General features: G+C 47.1%; 1 protein-coding gene across 2 annotated transcripts in view; it reads left to right on the plus strand.

The window, feature by feature from the left end:
* The first annotated feature begins 10,997 nt into the window (after positions 1-10,997).
* Positions 10,998-24,713, plus strand: part of SPTB (spectrin beta, erythrocytic) — a 64,858-nt gene continuing 51,142 nt past the window's right edge. For both annotated transcript variants that reach the window (XM_068565420.1, XM_068565500.1), the window contains exon 1: positions 10,998-11,145. In XM_068565420.1, the coding sequence (XP_068421521.1) occupies positions 10,998-11,145 (148 nt within the window). The remainder of the gene's footprint in view (positions 11,146-24,713) is intronic.

The following is a 24,713-nucleotide window of genomic DNA, read 5'->3' on the forward strand; positions in this document are numbered from 1 at the left end:
GCATCCACAGCACTCCTGCTACATGCCACGTTTCCAGCCCCTTCACCACCTTGACCTCCAAACTGGCCTCCAAATAGTGTGTCCTCTGCAGGAGCTGCTCTTGTCCTCTTCGGGAGCAGTGCTCTGCATTTCTCAGTTCTCACCCATTTGTTCAGTATTTTTTATCCCCATTTTGTGTACCTGGCATTATGCTGGGCAATTGGGACAAAAAGAATGACTAAGGATGTCCCTGGCTTCAAGTAGCTTATGGTCTATTGGGAAAGACAGAAAAATAGATTATTCTCCTATATTGTGGCTAAGTGTGTTGATGACAATGAGCACTGAGTGTGATGGGAGCCTGGAAGAAGTGCTCCCACCTCCCACTGCTGCAGGGGATGGGGGTGGAGATGGGGAGCTTTCTCGAAGAAAGCAAAGGCTAAGACGAGTTCTGAAGGATAAGAAATTATTCTGAAAAAGAGGGACTGTGTTCCAGGCTTAGGGAAGAGCATGTGCAAAGAGCGTGTCCAGAGAGAGCTGGGGACCTGAAGAGAGTTCGTTATGGCTGGAAAGTAGGGTTGCGGAAGTAGGGACGGTTGGATAGAATAGTGTTCAGGTAGGGGATAGATCACAAAGGGCTTTGACTCTGATTTATGATGGGTTTTAAACTTTCTTTTGAGATAGAGAGGAGCTATTAAAGTATGGAAGTGACCTCATATTTATATTCTAAGATGATCTTTCTGGCCACAGTGTAGAGGATAGGTCAGGATGGTAGGCAAAAGAGCAAATATGGGTACAAAGAAATCAGCAGGAAACCACTAGACTTGAGACGACAGTGCTGAGAAGTGAAGGGGAGCAGTGGAGACAGAGAAGAATGGAGATTTGAGAGACATCGAGGGGACTGAGTTGATGAGATACTGGGTTCTATCACCCCAGGTTTGGGTTTGGGCCATTGGGATATTGGTGGACTAGGAACATGGCAGGAAGGGTTGGGACTGGGTTGGTGATAGAGTCAACTGGGAATAATGCTGAGTGTGAGAGGCCTGTGGGCCTTCCAGGTGGATGTTCAGAAGGCAGTTGGATGTGATGGATGGGTGTTGCGGAGAGGTCATGCAAGGTGAAGTTCACGAAGTCATTCACGCGAGGTGGTCATTCAGGTCATGGGAGTGCAGGAGATTGTCTAAAAAGAGCGAGTAGACAGAGGAAGAATGGAAAGGGCCCAGGACAGAACTCTGGGGAACATCACCATTCAAGGGACAGGTAGAGGAAGAGTAGCCCCCAGAGCAGGCCAAGGAGAAAGGCCAGAGAGTTAAAGGAGAACAAAGAGCATGTCCTGGAAGACAAAGGAAGTGGTTTCAGGAAATTTTGGAATGGCTAACAGAGCTTAAGGCTTCTGAGAAGTCAAGATAAGGCCTGAAAAGCATCTATTGTTTTAAGGAACAAGGAAGGGAGGTGTCAGTGAATAGCTTCAAGAATAGTTCAAGAATAGCTTCACGAACTAATAGGCAAGCCAGCTTTCAGTGCAGTAAGGAGTGAGTTGTTACGGGATGAGGAAGTTCTCATGAATATAGTTAAATACACTGTATCTATTTTTACTTTAGGAGCAGAGGCCTCATCATACCTCTCAGTTCATCGTCATCATTTTCTAGGCAGGGCACCTCCCCTGGTTGGTTGGTTGGTTTCCTTTTAAATCCATTTCCCTTTTCCATCTCCCTAAGTCCACCTAGAGACAACCATTTTCATGTGTTTAAGAGTTTTTCTTTTGTTTATATCCTTATAATATATATACTGTTCTATGTGCGTATGTTTTGAAATTATTCAGTGGTGTGTTATAGATCTCATTCTGTTTCTTTATTTTATCCACTATTTTTTAAGATCCTCCAATGCTGCCATGTGTCCTCCATGTGTACATTCACCACATTTTACTGTCCATCCCCCAGCGATGGACACACAGGTTATCTTCACCTCCCCACCACCACAGTCAATGCTGCAGTGAACTTCCTTGCATATGTCCCCTTTTTGACCTGTATGAGAATTTCTTTCGTCTGTATGCCTAGGAACAGGGTTGTAGATACGCAACCTGCCTGAGAACTGCAGACTGCCTTCCAGAATGGCTGGGCCACTCCACACTCCCACCAGTAGTACACAAGGTGTCTGTGCTACACACCACCATCTACACCTCATGTTATCCAGCTTGATAATGTTTGCCTCTGGTGTCTCCTTATTTTAATCAGCATTTCTTGGTTAGCTAATGAACTTGAGTATCTCTTTTTAGGGTCTTAGCCTTTTGGATTTCCTCTTCTGTAAATCACCTGTTCTTATTCTTGGCGACTTTGTCAAGAAATTTGGCTTTGAAAGGGAGGAAAGAAAGGATGGAAAGGAGGAGTTTTACTTAAGATGAGAAAGACTTGAACATATTAAAATGAAGATGGAAGGGAGAAAAAGCTAAAGATTCATCTTCTTCCCAGGATTGGAAGGATGGCCAGAAGGAAGGATAGTGAGGATCTGGCCTCACCCAGCAATAAAAATGAGACTGGAGGAGGGAGCAGGACTGAGGAGGGAGAGTCGGTGCACAGATCATCAGCAGCTTTCCCTGAGCCCACCGTAACTGCCCCCTCCACTTGCTGGTCATAGAAGCAGTGGAGGATCCATGGAGTTGAATAGGAGGGGTAAGGTGACCTCCTTCCTATTCTAGGAAAATGTTATATTGCGTTTCTAAATGTTTGAAAGTTATATTTGTTTTAAATTGCAAGGAGAGGTGCCTAAATTTCAGCATATGGGATGTGGCACAAATAAAGTTATAGAGGCACATGGTACAAAGGTGGGGGGTGCAGGACACATGGACCCTCTTGGTTGGAGCAGAGTTGGCATAAGAGAGAGTATGAACTCAGCACCGACTGGTGTAGGACCCTGGATTAGACTGTGCGTTAGAGAGTTGCTGAAAGCTATGGAGTAGAGGCGAGTCATTATGAGGAAGGCTGTGTAGGATGGATTGAAGAGGCCCAAAACAGACAAAGTTGGACCATTACCCAAGTCCAGGCAGGAAACGGTAAGGGCCTGGAGTGAAGTGGAAGCCTTAGAACATAAAGGAGTGATGGATGGAAGACACTTTACAGAGGCTTAATGACTGGCCATGGTGATGAATCAATATTGAATAAGTAAGTGCTCAATGCACATAAGTGGGCTATGTGAATGAGTACTGCATGGATCAAGGAATAAGGTGGGATAGAGGCTCCAGAGTTTGAGCTTAGGTCTCTAGGAGGAAGAGAATATTTACTGAGCACCTCTATGTCCCAAGCACGGTGCTAGGCACTGGAATACAATAATGAATAAGACAGGCTTGCAGCTGCCTGCAAAGAACCTCTACAGTCTAGGCAGGGAGAGGCAAAAACAAAAGTGAACCAACAGATGTATGAGTAATTGCAATTATGATGAGGGCTATGAAGGGGTCAAGCAAAGTGCCCAGACTGAGGATGACAAAGGACTTAGCTTAGATGTGGTACTTGGGGAGGACTTCCACAGGAAGTGATACCTAAGAGGAGACCTGAGGAAGGAGGAGGAGCCAGACATGCAAAGATGCTCCAGGAAGTGTTCCAGGCCAAGGGCACAGTATGCACAAGAGCTGGGGTAGGGTGGGGAGGGGGCGGCCTGGGGCATGGATGCCGGTTGAGAACTGAAAGGAGACTTGCAGGATACATGTAGGGCATGTGGTGAAGGATGAGCTTGGACTGGGAGGAAGAAGCCAGACCATACTAGGCGCTAGGGCCATGGTAACATAACCTCAAAGCCATGATCACACCTAACATAATTGACTGTAATTCCTGGTCATTATCCACTATTGAGTCTATAATTCAGATACCCCTGGTTGTCTAAAAAATGTGTTTTGGTGTTGTTTGATTCAAATTCCAAACAAAATACATGTTACATTCACTATTATATCTCCTAAGTCTCTTTTCATCTACAGCAGTCCCTACCCTCTGCCTCTTTTTCAGTCTGTTTGTTTTAATGCTGTTGACTTGTTGAAGAAGTGGAGTCGGTTGTCTGCAAAATGATCCGCCTTCTGGGTCTGCCTCTTTGCTTCCTCATGTTGTCATTTAACTTGTCTATCAATCTCCTATAATTCCTGTAAATGGGAAATTAGCTCTACAGACTTGATCAGATTGAGGTTCAACTTTTTTGGCAATAATGTCATAGGCCATGATGTCCTTCGTATTGCATCATATCTGGAGACACACAGTATCTCGTTGTCCTATTCTTAGTGATGCTAAAACTCATCAGTGAATTCAGGTGTTGGGAACTTGATTCCATTGTATAATTATCCATCAATCTGTTATCTAATGGTTTTATTTTTTGATTATCTTTTCTGAATCAATTGTTTCATGAGAAATATCTCACCTTTTATTTCAAATTAATTATTTCAACCTATTCTTTTTCAGAATTTATTTTATTGAAGTATAGTTGATTTTACAATGTTGTGTTAGTTTCTGGTGTACAGCAAAGTGATTCAATTATGCATATACATATACACATTCTTTTTCATATTCTTTTCCATTATGGTTTATTACAGGATATTGAATACAGTTCCCTGTGCTATACAGTAAGACCTTGTTGTTTATCTATTTTATATATAGTAGTTTGTATTTGCTAATCCTAAACTCTTAATTTACCCCTCCCCCACCCGTTTCCCCTTTGATAACCATAAGTTTGTTTTCTATGTCAGTGAGTCTGTTTCTGTTTTGTAGATAAGTTCATTTGTGTCATATTTTAGACACCACATATAAGTGATATCATATATTTGTCTTTCTCTAACTTACTTCACTGAGTATGATAATCTCTAGGTCCATCCATGTTGCTGCAAATGGCATTATTTCATTCTTTTTTATGGCTGGGTGGTATTCCATTGTATATATGTAACACATCTTCTTTATCCATTCATCTGTCGATGGACATTTAGGCTGTTTCCATGCCTTGGCTATTGTGAATAGTGCATGCATTTTTTGAATTATAGCTTTGTCCAGATATATGCCCAGGAGTAGGATTGCTGGATCATATGGCAACTCTATTTTTAGTATTTTGAGGAACTTCCATACTGTTCTCCATAGTGGCTGCACCAATTTACATTCCCAGCAGCAGTGTAGGAAGATTCCCTTTTCTCCACACCCTCTCCAGCATTTGTTATTTGTAGACTTTTTAATGATGGCCATTCTGACTGGTGTGAGGTGGTACCTCATTGTAGTTTTGATTTGCATTTCTCTAATAATTAGCGATGTTGAGCATCTTTTCATGCGCCTGTTGGCCATCTGTATGTCTTCTTTGGAGAAATGTCTATTTAGGTCTTTTGCCCATTTTTTGATTGGGTTGTTTGTTTTTTTGTTGTTGAGTTGTATGAGCTGTTTGTATATTTGGAAAATTAAGCCCTTGTCAGTTGCATCATTTACAAATATTTTCTCCCAGTCCATAGGTATTTCAGCCTATTCTTGACCACTTCGAATGTTGAGGCCACACTACCTCCCTGTGCAGTTTTCATCAGAGAAGAGAGAGGTAACCGTGGGTGTTCTAGAAAAGTCTTCTTGGAAGAACAGAAAATGGGCATTCAGCTTTTCAATTCAACTATCGTAGAATTACTACTTATTTTGGGGGAGGAGGCCAGTGACTATCTTGAAAGAAATGAGTTGGGAGGGATAAGAAGTAGGACAGGGTTGTAATAGCTTTCTGTACGTGCAGCTATGGAGCCCAAGAATCCCGATAGAAGATAATCTTTGAAAATTACGTATATTAAGAGGACCATCTCTCCCCTCTCCTTTCATCATTCCCAGTGGACATTTGCCTCTGTGTTGGACGTGAGGTGCTGATAGGTGGTGTTAAGATAGAGGGCTGATGGGCCAATCCCTATATCAGAGCTGAGCAGCACCTGTTCCCCATTCAAATCCCTGTAAGAACTGTTGGGGCCATGATCCCTCCCCTCCTCCCCCATCCAAGCAGCTGCAGCATGACCGAAGCCATTTCTTAGTAGGAGATTTTTCCATGATGAGGGCAGATGAGTTGTGACATGTGGGCCTGAAGTCCCTGCCTGGTGACAGAAGCTGGAGCAGAAGGATTAAAATGACCAAACAGCCGCGGACTAGAGTGACGAGGATGTTGCAAATGTATGGGCATCCTTGATGGTGGCAACCGTGGAGAGGAGTCTTGAGACTTTAAGAACCCCCAAACCACACCCTCCTAATGATGGACTGGAAGCCAGGCTGGGTCAGAATGGGAACGGTAGAGTGTGGGAAAGCAGAGTGTGCTCTGGGGAGAGGCAGCAGCTTGGCCCAGGCACTGCTGGTGACGTCCATCTGCTGGAAAGGTCACCCACAGGTGGTATGCTTGCCCGGGCCTCATTGTCACCCTATGGTCCTGAAACTCCCCTACTCTGCTCTGCTGGAAGCCGTGTGCTCAGTCTTAGCCGTAATGAGACTGAGCCGTAATTTCTAGGTGGAGACGTCTGCTAGACGGATGGAGGTGCCAGGCTGGAGATGGGGGATGGGGAGGAAGTTGGGGCTGGCTCTAGATTGAGAGTACCCTGTACTGGGCAGCTCACTGGTTCTCCTGCTGTTTTAGTGAGTGTTTATGTATTTAACTATTCTTTAAGGTGTCTGTGAATATGCAATGAGATTATGATCAAAGGGAGTAGAAGAATGTTCTGTTTTGGTAAAAGCATTGGCAGAAAATTTCCAGGGAAACTTTAGGATTTAATCTTTTGACCTGGGTTGCCATAGTACCAACACATGTTAAAAGCAGGTTTGGGGTAGCATAAAGGGGCAGAACAAAATAGGAAGCAAGTGAGGGAGTCAAACCTTACAGCTAAAGAGAAAATAAAGATAGAGAAGGTCTAAATTCTCTGTTTAAGGAAGAATTGTATGTATTTAAGCTACTGCAGTAGCCTGCACTGGTGACCCTGCTAAGGAAACACAGCATCAGCCTGTATTTCCCCCATTTCTCACTCCTGGACTTTGTTGCTGCTCATGTTTGTGTGGTACAGGAAAGAGGGGATACGGTTGGGCGGGAAAGAAAAGAACATCCATCCTCTGCTGCTCAGTGCTATGGGAAGGGCTGAAGTGAGCTCTACCTAGGACTCTGGCAGCACCCTGCAGGCAGGGAAAGGAGCTGCCATGACAGCCACCTCCTGGGTTCCTACCCGCCCCGGGAATTCACTGAGCATAGCAAGTGGGCTTGAAATTCCGAGGCCAAACACCTGATCTCAGAAGCGGACAGGTCCCTGGGCACGTGAGCGAAGGGCAGAGCTGTGGGTGGCATCAGTGATGTTGTGAAATCCATTTCCCAGGCAGGCGCTCCTTCTGCAAGTGAGTGCGCTGTGCAATCACATGAGCTTTTCAGTACTGAGCTGTGGGCAAGTCTTCTAGGGACCCATCCCACTCAAAGTGTAACCTGGGGTCAGGGGGCGGCAGAAGCTCGCCATGTGAGGCTGAGCCTCGGACTGTGCTTTTGGAGACGGGCCTGCCCCGCTGCTGGACAGGCAGGTTGATGGACAGGGAAGGTGGGCTCTCCTGGGCGCAGAGTCCCACAGACCACAGAAGACCCACCTACAGCCTGACGAGGGTCTGGTGGGTTGCGAGAAGGGCTTCTAGGGGGCTTCAGGGTGAACTGGGCAGTAAATGGACATGGAACTTCTTCTTATACCTTTTTTCCTGGGTGGGCTGGCAGGGAAGTGAGGTGCAATTTGGGGCCTATTTTTAGCCATGGAATTGCTGTCTGCCATACTCATGGAGGGCCAGTCTGGCTGCATAGATGATTTATATCCTTAAAAACGTGACTGAATCACCTTGGCTCCAAGTTCCCCTCCGATATCAACTTAAATGTCATTTCCATGACCCCCCCCCCCAATTCGGTTAGGTGTCCCCACCATGTGTCCCCAGCCTATGCTGTTCTTTTCAGTCACGGTGGTTTCTTTATTGCCATGCCTTTGAAGGGCCGTTGTGACAGTTATGGGTGACCCTGGGTTGAATTTGGTTTTAGGCATATTTTGTTTTGTTTTATTTTCCTGGAATAACCATCTGTAGTTTTCCTCTTATTTTCTTCTCTTCTGCCTCTCACACCTGATTCTCCCCTTGCCGCTGAGCACACTGGCCCAGCCCCCAGCCCCTTGGCCCTGATGGGATGCCATCTGGGCACGCCGCTGGGGTGGGCATGGCTGGGGGAGGGGGCAGGAGGAAGAGGGCCTCTCTTTAGTTTCTGAATCTCTTTCCTTGGTGTTTGTCTTCAGGGACCTGACCCTTCTAAAAAAAAAAGAAAGAAAGAAAAAACACCTCGCGCTGTGTGTTTAGACGCGCACGTGTGTTTTTCTCGCGTTCCGGCAGAGCCGCTGCCTCGCTGCAGCCTCCTCCGAGCTGCAGTCGCAGGAGGCACGGGCGTTTTTAAGCAGGGTGAATTGCTGTCGAGTGGCTGCTCTTCTGCTCCCGGGGCCATCAGTCTTGTCTTGAACGCCCGGTCCTGCTGGTCTGCCCGCTCAGGCTCATCTTTCTGGGGCAGACTTATTTACGGAGCCGCGGCAAAGGTAATCTCACTCCCTGGGCCCCGCGGCCTGGGCCCCTCTCAGCCACTCTTAAAAATAGCCTGAGACGAGAAGGAGAGCCAGGGTCTGGTTACCTCCTGCACGCACGATCTGATCTCACCTCGCCTTCTGCATCTGGCAGCTCGGCCCTGCTCGGGGGCCAGTGGTCATCCTGTCAGCCCCTCCCCACTCACAGCTCCAAGCTGGTGGTGGTTTCCCTTAAGGGAAGTAGGGAAGGGCGTGGTGGAGGGGGGAGGGCCCTTCCCCTCCCAGCCACCTCTGCCGGGCCAGCCGAGTGGGACATCTCAGCCCTGGAAGCAGCGCGTCTGTGCAAGACGACAGGCTGTCAGAAGGGACGAGGTTGTGCTGGATCCCAGGCCTGGAATCACGGCGGGTACCCGGTGGGGTGATGGCTGGCTCCCCTGCCTTCATCCGGCCTCCCCCCCATCCCTCCCCCACCCCACCCCCTGCCCCCCGCATGAGTAGCAAACACCTTGGCCAAACCCTGGAAGCCGGGAATGCCCTCTGTCCCCGTGTGCCATGTTCTTTCCCCACCTGCTTTCATAAAGTGGCCTGTTCCCAGTTTGGCCTCTTCCCAGCCGTAGCAGTAATTCCCGAGATGACCTTGGGGAGGCCTCATCCTAAGAGGCCTTGGTTTCCTCCCTTATGCAGTTAGGGTGGATAATTCCGGCTCCTCCTGTCTTACCTCAAAGGCCTGCGGTGGGATTGATTAATCAGATGGGGGAAAAAGAGCCTGAAGTGATTCTGTCTGAAAACTAAGGGCTCTGGCGCTGCAGTCACGCTTGGATTGGTGAGCTGGCTTCACTTCTTCCTCAAGCGTGTGCCTGCTTGGGTAGGTGAGTGCGTGTGCTGGACTGAGTGCGTGTGTGATGTGCATGTGTATGCACGGCTCCGGGAGAGAGTGGCTTACCTCACCGCTCACTCGCTGTCGACACTTGTCATTTGTCCGCCTCACAGCCTCCCCTACTCCCACCCCTTTTGTTCTCTTGGATAGGAAGGCTCTGGGCTCCCTGTTCTGTGTCACAGACTTGATCTTGGAGTCCCGTAAGCTCCCTGGGGAGAGGACTGAAGGGCAGGTACAGGGGAGGAAGTTAAGACTGAAGGGAAGCCAGTCTTCTTCCAAAGGCCCAGGACATTCAGGACCCAGCCTGGCCTCTCTAGCCTCCTGTCCCGCTTCTCTCTCTGACCTTGTCCTCACCTCCAGTTATATCATAAGGTTCCTAAATTTTGCCACGCCCTTTCTTACCTTCAGAACATTGCACCTGCTCTTTATTCCTTCTGTTTGGACCCGTTCCTTTCCACCTATCCCTTTATAGGATGCCTCCAAGCTTCCTCTAGGAATCAACTCAAACTCTCCTTCCCCGGATACCCAGCCTCTAGCACGAGTCCCTCACGCTCCCTCATCCTTTCCTAGTTGTGGCACAGCATCACACCTTATTGTAACTACTTCTTCAATCATCTGTCTTGCTGCCAGAGTATAAGCTCCACAAGGACAGGGCCCTCCCTGTCTTACTCATAATTGCCTGGCACAGTGCCTGCCACCTCGTAGGGACTTGGCGTGTATTTGAAATAATCATGAATGAATGAGTATCGTGAATGAATGACAGGCAAGTGAGGAAGCCAGTGCTCCCGGTGCCCATGTTCATGGCGCAGATGAACACACAGCTCCGCTGTGGGCGGGATCCCCTCACCACCCCACACCACCATCATGCCTGGGATGCAACAGGAGAACCTGTCCAAGCACCTGGGCGTACTTCAGAGAAGGCAAAACCAAGAGCCCAGCTTTCTGAATGTTTGCTGCAGGGAAAGAACTCGGAGGGCTCTTGGGCAGCCACTGGGAGGGGTTAACTTTCCCCAGTGCAGCTGCCGGGGCTGGTGGCACCAGTGGCATCTTAAAGCTCATGCTCTCCTCTCTCCCCACTGATTCATGTTTGAGTCAGACTCAGCCAACTCCCAGCTTCTCCCCTCTCCTGCCCTGTCCCCACCTCCCCGCCAGGTTGGGTCCTGGTCCCAGTCCACAGGGTGGGGCTGCTATTCCCAGCTTGTCCATGCCAGCCTCTGACTCCCAGGAGAGCCAGCCCCCTCGGTGGCCTCGGTGGCGGGTTTGGAGGCAGCGGGCCTGCCTGCGACTGACGTCTCCACCTGCTGGCTGTCCTGACCCTTGCTGCATGCAGCTCTCCATCCCCGCCGCCACTGCCACCGTTACTGTTGCTGCTGCTGCATTATTTTATACCTGACAACCTGGAGACCCTGGGTAGGAAGCATGGCCAGGCAGAGGGCACCGTGTGCTGCTCCCGCAAGGATCTACTCCTGTTGGACGCCCCAAATAAGTTTCCCCTGAGACAAAGTCCAACGGGGTGGGCACTAACCCTCTGACTATGTTGCTGTCCGCCCCCAGGGACCCTTCCATGAAGACTGAGGCAGGAGTAGCTGCTGAGAGCCTGCTGACATGACATCGGCCACGGAGTTTGAAAACGTGGGCAACCAGCCACCGTACAGCCGGATCAATGCCCGCTGGGATGTCCCGGACGATGAGCTGGATAATGACAGCAGCTCAGCCAGGCTCTTTGAGAGGTCCCGGATCAAGGCCTTGGCAGGTACTCTTTGGGGCCGTGGCGGTTAGGGGAGCCGCTCTCCTAATCCCGAGGTGCACTGTGGTGAATCCTTTGTGTGCGTTGGCGTGAGCCCTAGCAGGGCGGTGATGGAGACACGGCTGCGTGGCCCAGAGGCCAGGGCCCCTCAGGAGGGAGCACAGATCAGGCAGCCTCTCCTCCCACATGTCCCCCACTTCCTCCCAGGTGTGAGGTGGTCCCAGGTGGGCCCTTGGCCTCAGCCTCTGTCCTGAATGACCTGTGTCCAAAGTCAGAAGTAAAAGAAGGTCTGGGCGAAGGAGTGTGTGATGGGCGGGACAGCCGGGCAGAGGTGCGTGGACCTCATTATGTACCTCGATGCCCTGCCTGGTCCTGGATAGAGGAATTGTCGTCATCTTCTCTGTGGCCCCGAAAGGAAAGGGTGATTCGATAGGAAACTGAGAACAGATAACATCTTCCCCACACTGCCTCAGAAAGGAGGATTTTCTGGACTAAACCTCTTATCAAACTGGAATTAGATTTTTTTAAAAATAAATTTATTTATTTTTGGCTGCGTTGGGTCTTCGTTGCTGCGCACGAGCTTTCTCTAGTTGCGGCGAGCGGGGGCTACTCTTCGTTGCAGTGCGCGAGCTTCTCATTGCGGTGGCTTCTCTTGTTGGGACCACTGGCTCTAGGCACGCGGGCTTCAGTAGTTGTGGCACAGGGGCTCAGTAGTTGCGGCTCACGGGCTCTAGAGCACAGGCTCAGTAGTTGTGGCGAACGGGCTTAGTTGTTCCGCGGCATGTGGGAGCTTCCCGGACCAGGGCTCGAACCTGTGTCCCCTGCCTTGGCAGGCAGATTCTTAACCACTGCGCCACCAGGGAAGCCCCCAATCTCCTGTTTTACACAATGAAGACAGTAGTATTTTCCCAAGGTTGTTGTGAAGATCAAGTAAGATAAGGTTTATGAAAGTTATTTTATTAATAAAATACTAGGTGAATGTTAGTATTTACAGGAAATCTACTTAGGAATAGTATCTTTCTTTTTTTTTTTTGGCCTTGTGGCTTGTGGGACCTTAGGTCCCCGACCAGGGATTGAACCTGGGCCCTTGGCAGTGGAAGCGCTGAGTCCTAACCACTGAACCGTCAGGGAACTCCCAGGAATAGTATCTTTCTGTCCCTTCTCTTCTCCCAACTTCAGATATTCAAGTTCATCAGCTCAGTCAATGTCCCAGTTACCTTGGCCTGTTCCAGGGCCAGTCTCTTCCCTCTTAACCCCCACCCTCCTTCATCTTAGAAGGCTTGGGTTGGAAAAAAGAGCCAGGGACAAGCGAGATTAGGCTAATGCTTGCACTTCGAGCTCTTGGCTTGGTCTCCAGGGACCCAATGGCCATGGGGATGAAGCCCGCTGCTGTGCAGATCTTTCTCCAAAGGCATCCAGCCTAGATCCCAGGTGTGTCTCTGCCATCAGCTGGGTGACAGGAAGGCCCAAGAAACCAGAGGACGATGAGGCCTTGTTAGATGCTCTTCCTAGTGTGGCAGCTCCTCCTGGTCCTTCTCTGCTTAGTGACCTGTGGTTAGAAGACTTGCATTTGGTTAACTGGACTCCATCGATTCTGCCTCTTAAGTCGTCTTCCTCTCAGCTCCAAAGGAAGCACTCCCTATTCAGCCTTTCAAACCATTCCCGGCTCTTCCTCCGGGGCCGAAATAAACAAGCCATCTGGTTATTCTGCCTGGAAACTGCCACGTTGGTATACAAATACCTGACTCCTCTCCAGAATGAATTACTCTGGATTCGAAACTGGATCAGCCTGACTAAAGTGAAAGGGGAGGTGGGTAAGAAAACACTGCGGGAGGCTCCTGGATGGGGATGGATTTGACCTTGGCATGCCAAGGGGAGGGTTGGGGGGCCCAGCAGGAATATTTGCAGGTAGGTCCCTGGGCAGATGTTGCTCTCAGTGTCAGCCTCTAAAGCTGGCAGCGCTTCCTGAGGTTCAGTGGTGGCTAAGTCCTGAGGCTTCTTCCTGAGCGGGAGGCCATTCTCCGCTTGGATGACTGCCTCTGGCACCCTCCTACTTTTCAGACTTGCTTTGAAAGTTAGAGGATGGGGAACAGCTGGAAAGCCCAAGTTCCTATCCCTCCAAGAGGTTCCAGCCTTTGTGTTTCAGTAAAAAAAAAGCTCCCAGTGTCTCCTCGAGCCATCCTCATTGTCACTCACCCCATTTCCTGTCCTTCATACTGGGCGCCATTAGGTAAACGTTTAGCGGGTCTGAATGAGGGACGAAGCACTGCAGGCTGCGGGGGATTTTCGGCCAGAATGCCTGCCCTTTGTGCCCTCTTTCCTCATCCCAGAGGAGGCTCTGCCTGCACACACCCTCGCACCTGGTTGTGCCCCCCTGTGGTTTGGGTGAGGATGCTGCCTCGGGGCAGATGTGGCTGCACTGGGCGGGGGTGGCGGTGGGGGTTTGGAGGAAGGCGACAGAAAGATGCCCTGAAAAGAGGAGCCCTGTGCATTAGCCTCCAGCCCACGTCCCCTGCCTGCCTTATGCACGCACACAGCTCAGCATCCCCGCATCCCAAGTGCCGCCCGCTGCGTGATTTCCAGCTCATTGGTGCAGAGGCATCTGGAAGGTTGCAGTGCAGAGAGCAGGCTGGGGCCTCCCGAGGAGGCTGTGAGGAGGGGAGGACCCGACACGTCCTTTCTCCCCTTTTTTTGGCTCCTTGAACAATTACTAAGGGACAGACTACACAGAGCCTCCCTTTTAAGACAAAATGCACAGAATTGTGTAGCCCACTCTGCTTTTGCCTTTCAATCAGAATCCAAGTCATGTTTCAAACGAGAGACGTGCTTCCTTTCCACATTCTCTCTTTGTAGCCTTCTTATTAGAAGTGAGGTGAGGCCAGAGGTGAGGTTGCTTTAGGACAATTCAGAGAACGCAACAGGGCAGCGGGTGCACTGCAGGCCGTGTCCCTGTGCCCTGAGGCACATGATTGCTGCCACTCTGAACCTTGAATGTCTTCCAGACCCACTGTGCCCAGGCCCCAAGGTTAAGTTCTCTGACCGGCAGGTATTCCATCAGAGCCTTAGGACAGTGGTCCTCAGACCCTGGCACTCCCTGCCCACCAGCCTGGACCCTCCGGAAACTCCCCAGAGAGGGTGGTATGGACTCCTTCCTGACTCTGGTGGCAAAAAGTGATGCTTAGTCTCACCCCACCTGCACCAGGATGACTCTGAGCTCAGGTGCCCCAGTTGTGTGAGAAGGGCTCTGTGTCCAAAGGGTGAATGATTTCTTTCAGAGAGCAGGATTCCATCACAGTTGTGCCAGGAGGGGTCAGCAGCTTCTTGGCAGCCTGTTAAGTTGACAGTTTCAAAAACAGCTGCTGGAGGCCAAGGCATCAGGTGTGCCTGGCCCAAATGTCTCTCTTAAGCTACCTGTGAGACCAAAGATGGTGTCATTAACGAGAAATTTTTTAAATGTTTTCTTCTCAGATTTCAAAACATGGAGTGGAGTTCTATTTAGAGACTAGATATTGGGAAAATGTACTATTCACAGAAATATCTTTAATCATCAGCAATCCTTTTAATGTGCTGTCAGAAGACAAAAATAATTGGCTCAGCAGCTCTCTCTTGGAGGTCAGCCATTGTGAGTTCTCCTTCTTCCCCTGAGACAGGCCACTGTGCAGAGAAATCTGCCAGCTACCTGTGCAGGCCAACCTACGAGGGAGGCCAGTGTGCCACCTGCCCTGTGTGGTCCAGGGCAGTTTCCCCTGCCCAGGACATAACACTTTCTCCCGTTGTCCCTTCTTGATAAAAGCTGTTCCTCCTCTTTGAGAATGCTTTGCAGAACCACAGCTGTTCCCCTGTTCTGGGTGACTGCTATCTATCATCATGAAGATGCTTTATCAAATATTAATACACCGAGGTTAATAATGAGACTCTGCTCCCTCCCCATGCGGCGCAGTCTGAGTGAGCCATGTTAATAGCCTCCTCCGTCTTTGGGACATTCCTATGGGCTGTCAGCTTCATTCCCAAGGGCAGGTCCTGACGCCAGGCCTGGACTGTGCTTTTGGCTCCTGGGAGCAGCCAGCACTCCCTCCCTTCTCCCCCCATGGGGTCCCCCCTGCATGCTGCTTGGCTGAAGAGATGCCAAGAGTGTCATTTGCAGAGCATCTGTGGCAATTGTTCGTTTTCACTTTTTATCATGTCACTGAGAAAGAATGACAGGGAGGCTGGTAGCAGCTGAGTCTCTGGGAGAATTTTGCCTCCAAACCTTTTGGCCTTCAGACTCTGGAAACTGGATCAATCAGGGCATCTTGTTCTACAGTCTAGTGAGAAATAGATCAGATAATCACACATGTGTCTTTGTACATATAGACATGTATGTCATGACAAATGATGATAAATGCTATTAACTGGGAACTGTGCGTTTATAACATAACCCACAGCTTATAACTCACCCAAGGATGAGTAGGGGCTTGTCTTAGTGAGAGTGTGGACTGGTGGGTGGAGACAGGAGGGGCAGACAGGAGCCACATCATGGGGGCCTTAAAGGCCATGGGTATCTTGGCCAAGCAGCAGGAAACTCAAAAGCGGTGGCTGAGGAGTTTAATGAGGGGATTATTTGCAAAGGAGTGGCAGAGTTGAAGGGTCAAAGGGTGGGAGCCTTTAGCAGGGAGAGCTATAGGCTCTCAGGACAGGGGCTGTGGCCTTTAGTAGAGGGCTGGATGAATGGCACTGCTCCCAACCCATCAAAGTGCTTTTCACAAAGAAGTGACATGGTTATGTTTAGCTTTGAAAGATCACTCTGGCCTCAGTGGGGAGAACAGGTTGTGGAGAGGCTGCACAAAAGTCCAGGAAAGAGAAGGTGGCAATGAGGGTCAGCTTGGTGGCCACAGGGAGCAGAAAGTGGTCCATCCCCGCCACGTCCTTCTTCTGTCCTCCTGCAGCTATCGCGGAGTTTCCCCAGTGAGGTGACCTTGGCCAACTTACTTTTCTGCTCCTCCGGGCCTCAGTTTCCTCACCTGTAACACAAGGGGCTTGACGCAGGAGGTCTTCCCAGCTCGTAGCCTGGGAAGAAGCTCCCTTGAGGTAGCGCTGACCACATGCCTTTACCCTGAACCGAGGAGCTTTGGCTCCTGGCTTTGGGGAAGGGAATTGATCCTTTTCAGTAAATCAGTGGGTTCTCCAGAAATTCTCTCTGTTTATTAAAGGCTAGGCTGAGGCTGAGTTCCTGGACCATCTTGACTTCTGCAGCCTTGGCTGAGTTCCTGGACCATCTTGACTTCTGCAGCCTTGTGTTCTCAGCAAGTGTCATCTCTCCATGCAGCCACCACCTGCGTGCAGGACAGCAGTGTTTGGTGTTTATACAGCTGCTTAGTGTTCTAGGTGCTTTTAAACCAGATGATCTCACTGACCCTTCAGCCACTCTGAAGTAGGCAAGGTATAGCTATCACCATCCCCTTTATAGATGAGGGAGGTCACATGGCAGGAAGTGCCAGGACAAGACTGGAATCCCAGGGTGTTAAAATCAGTCCCGTGCTGTTGAGGCTACAGCACTTGAGCTTTCTTGAATGTCCTTCAGACCTGCATTATCTCCCCCTCCACACCCCACCTGATACATCGGAATGGGAAAGTTTTGCTTTCACCAGCAGCCTCTAGAGCCTCTTTGATCAAAACCCTGAGCTCATTTTTACTTCTGTATTACAACCTCCAAATGCTGTCATCTGCCAGGGCCAGCTGACCCTTGTTCTGTGATGCTGTCCAGATCAGCTCCTGTCATTTCATTTCCATAGTTCACATGTTAGTGGGGCCACGGCACCTCAAACAGACTTCTGCAGCCGCCTCCAAGCTGGCTTCCCGGGCTGCAGCCTCTCCCCTGTCCAATCCCACTTGTGCAGGGCACTTAGAATCTTTATCCTCCAACAAATTTTTAGTGAAATGTCACTTTATCTGGCTCTTCTTTTCCCAGAGTATAAAATTCAGATTCCCTAGACTGTCCTTTGACTTCTTTGCTCTGATACGTTAACTGCTTCTTTCCCTCACCCCCAAAACATGCACCCGCATACCTACATGCACACATGCACACACAAATACACATTTGCCAGTTTCCACCAGAGGCTTTGAACAAGACCCCTCTTTCCTTCCCTGCCATTCTAAAACCATTAACATCTTCAAGCCCCAGATCAAAACTAGCCTTCTTCAAAAAAAATTTTTTTAATTTAAACTGTTCTATGATAACTTCTCTTTTCCTATAATATATAAAAACTATTTTTTAAAAATATAGGGTGATTGCTTTTGTATCTTTAAACATTTTAATACACAAGGATATATATTTAGTGTAGAAAAGATTAGAAAAGCAGATAAAAAAGAGAAAACTAGAGACATTGTTAATACCCCATATAGATATTGTAATGCCTACGGATATATGACTGTGCATGTATATGTATAAATATTAACACTATCTATAATCTTAGAATGTTTTTCACTGAGCAATATATTATGCATATTTTTTTATGTCTGTAAACATGCAGATTATAATTTTCATGGCTGTATAGTCTTCCTTTGTATTAATGTACCCAGATCTAGTTAACCAGCATCTTAGTGTTCAACTCTGATCACTTTTAGAGTCAGTCTTGTGTGCTTCATTCTTGCACATAAAAGAGTATGTATATATTCAAATATGCATTTGCATATGTAGTAAGCATCTTAAAGTTCTCTCTTGGAGTCAACCCTAGTTGGATCTTAAATCCTTATGGGCAGGAGAACTATGTTCTTGCTGTTCACAATACCAGTGTAATGAAAGTTGATTGGTTGAAAGAAAAATTCCTCTCCAAACTAAACAGGAAGGGTAGAATTTGTGCCAGCATCATCATTTATGATGTGTCCCTGAGGGTCTGCCCCATGCTAGGCTTTATAATGGATTGGCATCTGTATCATTGAGGTTTGTCACAAGTTCATGGGAGTTAAAGTATCCCTTGCTCAGGTTCCCTAAGCTCTTGGCTTCCTGGCATGAGAAGGAGGGAAATCCCAAGTTGTAAACCTGCAAAGGGCTCAACATTAAATGCTGTTTCCAGGCCCAGGCTAGTGGTCCATGGCATCCCATGGTGCCTTTTCTCCCACTTGCCTTTCTGACCGCCTAGCTTTACTGATAGCTTAAAACCATGTGCTGGTAAAAATACAGACTTGCTCAAGAAGGATACCTATTTGATTTTCATCAGTCATTTATTCCTCGGGGTTTGAGTTTTATACCCTATTTTTCTTCATGACATCTGTTGTTTCTTACTCTAAAAGTAATACATGTTCATTGCAGATATTTTAGTAAACATAGATAAGCAAAAAAATGTCACCCATAGTCTTAATACCCAGCTATAACATAGCCCAACATTAACTTTTTTCTATGAATCTATGCATATAGGTCTGCAATATTGGGTTCATATTGTACATGTGGTTTTATAATCTGAATTTTCCCTCAAAATGTATTATAATATCCTTTCTTGCCATTGAAAGGTCTTCTCCCACCTTCTTCATATATAGGCTGCTATTCTCTGCTTTTGAGAGCAGATTTTTAACAGAGAAAAGAGGGAGAGGCATGAAACAGTCAAGGAATTTTACAGGAAGCCACGGCAGGAATAAATAGATGGGCCTAGAACTGGGTGACTGTTTCCAAAGATAAGATATTTCAACTTTACCATTTAGCTCAAGACCAGCCAATGGGTAAAAGGCTCTTATTTTTATAACAGCCCCACTGGGGACTTTTAATGACAAACTTCCAGGATGTCCATGACTTCAGGAGGTAGAGCAGGTACCAGAGTGGGCGGGGCCAGCAGCTACTGTGCTACTGGCAAGAATGGTGGAGGGAGGTTGAAGGAAGAACCAAGAGGAAGTCTGGAGAAGTGTAACATAAGAGAAGGAAAGAGCCTTGACCCTCAGGGGAGGTGTGCGCTTTGATACCCCTGTAGGGAATATTCTAGAGGGCAAGTCCTTAGAGAGGCTGTGTGGCCGCAGTGGGGCAGAGTGTACCTCGCTGCCCTCAAGACCCACAGACCTCACTCCCAGGCTCTGTCCCAGGGCGGGGAGGGTGTCACAGGAGTGTTCTCAGCTCATAAACCTTCTCCCTCTCCCTTCCACCTCTCTCGTGGGCTCACGTGGTTAACTATGCTTATGATTTTTGTCTGGTGAAAAGTCCCTGACGCAGGCGTGCACAAAGGAACTAAACTATCTTGGAGAAGGGGGTGAGAAAAAGTTTAATATTTTCTTTAGAAAAAGAAAAGTGTGGGAATTCCCTGGCGGTCCAGTAGCTAGGACTCTGCGCTTCCACTGCAAGGGGCCCAGATTCGATCCCCGGTCGGGGAACTAAGATCCCGCAAGCTGTGCGGCGCAGCCAAAAAAAAAAAAAAGATGACTGTTAATATATTTCCATGTGTTCTACAAACGGATAAAGCCTTGGAAAACTGGCTCATTTTAAAAAAAGAAAAGAAAAGTGTATTTCTGTATTGAATAAGTAATATAGACACCCAGTAGGTAAAACTCAAAAGATACAAAAGCGCAAATAATAAGTTTCATTCCCATCTCAGTCCTCCAGGCCCAGTTCTTTGCCCACAGCCAGTGTTACCAGTTTTTCATGTATCTTTCCAGGAATGTTTTATGCATATATTAGCAAATGGTCTATATTGTTTTTCTCAGCTTTTTTTTTTCCCACCATACATTGTCCCTTATTGTTCTTTTTTCCCCACCCAATGTATCTTTTTTTTTTTTTAATTTTATTTATTTTTGGCTGTATTGGGTCTTCGTCGCTGCACGCGAGCTTTCTCTAGTTGTGGCGAGCGGGGGCTACTCTTTGTTGCGGTGTGTGGGCTTCCCATTGCAGTGGCTTCTCTTGTTGCTGAGCACGGGCTCTAGGCCCGTGGGCTTCAGTAGTTGCAGCACGCGGGCTCAGTAGTTGTGGCTTGCAGGCTCTAGAGCACAGGCTCAGTAGTTGTGGCACATGGGGTTAGTTGCTCCACGGCATATGGGATTTTCCCGGACCAGGGCTCGACCCGTGTCCCCTGCATTCTTAACCACTGCGCTACCAGGAAAGTCCCCCCACCCAATGTATCTTGAAGATTGTTTTATATTAGTACACAAGTAGCCTTCTCATTCTTTTTACAGACATAGTATTCCATTGTATGGACATACAATTTTAATTTAACCAGTCCTCTATTGGTGGACATTTAGGCTGTTTCCAATCTCCTGCTATTTCCAAAAATGCAATGAATAAACTCGTATGTAAATCATTTTGTAAATGTATGTCTATCTGAAGGATAAATTCCTAGAAGTGGAATTACTGGGTCCAAAAGTATGTGTAGCTGTAATTCTGATCCATCTTGCCAAATTGCCTTTTATACCCTCTCCAGCAACATATGAATGTTTTTTCCCCTGCATCCTTGCCAATGTGGTATTTTATCACACTTTTGGATCTTTGTGCATCTGATAAGTGAAACATAGTGTCTTGATGTACTTTCATTTCGCTTTTGGACTTTTAGTATCAAAATTTTAAAACATGCAAGAAAGTAGAGAAAAAGTACAAAGAATCATCACCTTGATTTAACTGTTAATATTTGGCCATATTTGCTTGTCTATTTTGGGGTAGAAGTATTTTTAAAGTAAATTGAAGATTATCATGACATTTTACTATAATACTTAATTTATCATAATACTTTAGTATGAATATCTGAATAACAGGAGCATTTCCCACCTAGCTATAATTCTGTTATTACACCTAATATAATTAAGAATTCCATAATACAATTTAATACCCACTTAATATTCAAATTTTCCCAGTTGTCTCAGAGATGTCTTTTATGATTAGTTTGTTCAAACTAATTAAGGACTGTGTATTAAGTTTGTGTGTATGTGTATACTTGTAATTTGTATTTCTATTGTGAATAGCTTGGACAACTTTTTATACATTTAAGAGACTTTTATAATTTTTTTCTATTAACTCTTTGTTCACATTCTTAGTCCATTTTGCTATTGGATTATTGGTCTTTTTCCTCATTAATTTGTAGATGTTCTTTACATACTAGGTAAGTTAGCCCTTTGTGATGTGAGTTACAGATACTTTTCCTTGTTTGTTTGGCTTTGCTTATGGTATTTTATCTCACACAGAACTTTTTTTGATGCAGTTGAACTTTGAATCTTTTATTTTATGGCTTTTGGATTTTGTTTCAGAGTTAGAAGGCCCTTCCCTACACTAACATTATAAAAAACATTCTATCATTTTTGATTTTGGTATTTTTATGGTTTTATTTTTTACATTTCAATTTTTGACCACAGTGAAATTTATCCTGGAGTATGAGATATGAATTTAACTTAATTTTTCCTGGATGGTCATCTAGTTTTGTCAACACCCTGTACCCAATAATCCATCTTTCCCCTTCATATTTGAAGTGCCACCTTTATCAGATATTAAATGCCTATATATACTTGGGACTATTTCTCTTCCATTGATGAGTCTATATATTCATAGGCTAGTACCACACTGTTTCATCATTATAACTTTATACTATACTTTAATATTTGTTAGAAAAAACACCTGGGAACGTGGGTTACCCTTTATTACTCTTCTTTTCTGAAACTTTTCTAGCTATTTTTGTTTATTTTATTTATTTATTTAATAAATTTATTTATGGCTGTGTTGGATCTTCGTTGCTGTGCGCAGGCTTTCTCTAGTTGCAGCGAGCGGGGGCTACTCTTTGTTGTGGTGTGCGTGCTTTTCATTGTGGTGGCTTCTCTTGTTGTGGAGCACGGGCTCTAGGCACGTGGGCTTCAGTAGTTGCAGCACGCAGGCTCAGTAGTTGTGGCGCACGGGCTTTGTTGTTCTGTGGCATGTGGGATCTTCCCAGACCAGGGATCGAACCCATATCCCCTGCATTGGCAAGCAGATTCTTATCCACTGCGCCAGCAGGAAAGCCTATTTTTTTTTATTTTTATAATGAGTTTTCTAATCATTTGTCTAGTTTCCCCCAAAATTTAAATTATATAATATAAATATTTTAAAAATAATATTAAATATATAACTTTAGGGTAAACTGACATCTTTATGATATTGAGTTTTCCTGTTCAAGAATTGGGAGTGATTTTTCCAGTTGTTCATATCTTTGGTGTGCCTTGGGAGACTTTATAGATTTATATGGATTTTACACAATTGTTTTGAAATTTAAGTTGAAATGTTTTGTCTTTTTATTATCATTGGGGGTTTTCCAAATTCCTATTTCAGGAAAGGATCCTGCCACCCCTTTAGTGTCTCCTTTTACCTCTAGGATTAAATCTGAACTTCTTAGCTTTTCCTTCAAGGCTTTCCACATCCGATTTAAAACCTATTTTCCACATGTTTTCTTCTTACCTGTAGCTAGTCAGCAACCCCTGAACAAGCTCCATCCTTTCATGCATTCCGTCTTGTGGCTCCTCTCCTTCCTCTTCTGCCTGTGCAAAGTGGTTTTCTTCACGAGCCCCGCCTTGAGTGCTCCAATTAGAAATGACCTTTCTCCTCTTTCACCCCTGACCATTTATTGTATGTGCCATTTATCTGGTAACTAATCAAATATTACCTTGCGACAGCTTTTGTATTATTAAATGAACTGCCCTTTATCTCTTGTGTGGTTGCAAAACTATCTGTGGGTCTGTGTCTCGTTTCCTCAACTAGATTGCGAGACCCTTGGGGAGACTGAGCCTGCCTGGTGCTCCCTGCAGCATCTGGGCCCTATAGGCAGTAACGATAGTAGCAGCAATGATAACAATGGTAGTTAATGTTTACCTCAAGCTTTCTTTCTGTGTGCTGGGTACTGTTTTAAGCACTTTCCATGTATGAACTCATTAGTGGGTAAACACTTGAGTTTTGTTGGGTTTATTTGACCTTAAATTAAACCTTTGAAGGGGGACATAAAAGAAAGGGCACTTGGTCACAATATCCAGACAGTGATTCTAGCTAGCTGGTCAGAGAGGAAGGGGAGTTTTGTAGGGAAGAAGGAGGCTGGCCACAGCCTAGGAAGGAAAGGGGAGAGGAACAGGCAGCAATGGAGAGGCCCTGAGCTTGATGGTTGCAGAGACATGAGTGTTTTCTGAGGTTCTGGTAGCTTTGATTCAGGCCGTGCTGGTGGACTTGCCCGCTTCCCCTTCACTGGCAGGGTTAGGGCTCTGGAAATATGGCCTGGCCCATGGCAGGGCCTTGCTGAGGCCTCTTTTCCACAGCAGGATGGGTTCCCTGCAGGATGGCCCAGGTCTCCTGGGGACAGCAGGCCCAATGCTCAGCTGCCTCTGCGGCCTGTCCACACACTCCGGGCCTCCCACCTCTCCTGCACTCAGAAGGCTCCACTGAGTGCCTGCTGGGAGTGGATGCACTGAGCGAGCCGATGCAGAGCAGCCAGGGCTATGAGCTGGTGGAAATTAATCCCCACCCCTGGGCCTTCCTCTCCTTATGACCATCATGAGCCTCTCAGAATCTTTCCCCTGTCTCAACACTGCAGACTGTTTTAGGGTACTGGGGTTCCTGGGCAATTGCACCGCAGCCTTCAAATAAAATGCAGCCAGGAGGCCTCCCACCTGAGCTCTAAACCTGCAGCTCCAGCATTTTGGGGCCCAGGGAGCATTATTTTGTGTGTTGAGACCTGGAGAGATCTAAGGGTGATTTACATCTGCACCGATGTGTGTGCCAGCCCAGCAGCCTAGAATTAAATTCCACGGCCCAGCTCTTCCTTACACTTTGCTGAGCACAAATAAACAGGTCTCAGCACCCACATAATGAACTCTTTAGATTCTTAAAGACAAGAAAAGGAGATGAGACACTTACCTCTAAAGGGGCAACAAATTTCAGCCCCTTAGACAGAGCTCTGCCACCGGTTGGAAGGGTTAGCCTCTTACAGAACAGATCCGGTCTCTAGGGAGAGCATCGTGGGACTGAGGCTGGCTCTGTTGAATCTAAACATGCTCCAGCATAAACGCAATTGCTTTCCGTCCAATATATCATCAGAACTTTAGTTACATTTTGCTGAAGCAGTCCTTGAAATCAGGGAAATGGTCCAATAGAGTAAGGGGGCTTTTCCCCCTGAAACTTTGCCCAGAGGCCCAGAACAAACAAGTGCCATTTTAATTTTATATTTATTACAGATGTGTATAGTCACTAGTAGTATTTTTGCTCTTCTTGGAAGTCTTTTTTTTTTTTTTTTAATTAATTAATTAATTTTTGGCCGTGTTGGGTGTTCGTTTCTGTGCGAGGGCTTTCTCCAACTGTGGAGAGCAGGGACCACTCTTCATTGCGGTGCGCGGGCCTCTCACTGTCACGGCCTCTCTCGTTGCAGAGCACAGCTCCAGACGGACAGGCTCAGTAGTTGTGGCTCATGGGCTTAGTTGCTCCGCGGCATGTGGGATCTTCCCAGACCAGGGCTCGAACCCATGTCCCCTGCATTGGCAGGCAGATTCTTAACCACTGCGCCACCAGGGAAGCCCCTTGGAAGTCTTATTTAGGTGGCTTCCATAGAATTCTTTACATGTGACTCCAGCACTCATCATATTTATAATGGAGTTTGCGTCAAGGATGGGGGCTCCTTCCTGTCCTTGGC

This window comes from Eschrichtius robustus, chromosome 1 (genome assembly GCF_028021215.1).
Source record: "Eschrichtius robustus isolate mEscRob2 chromosome 1, mEscRob2.pri, whole genome shotgun sequence".
Taxonomy (NCBI): Eukaryota; Metazoa; Chordata; class Mammalia; order Artiodactyla; family Eschrichtiidae; genus Eschrichtius; species Eschrichtius robustus.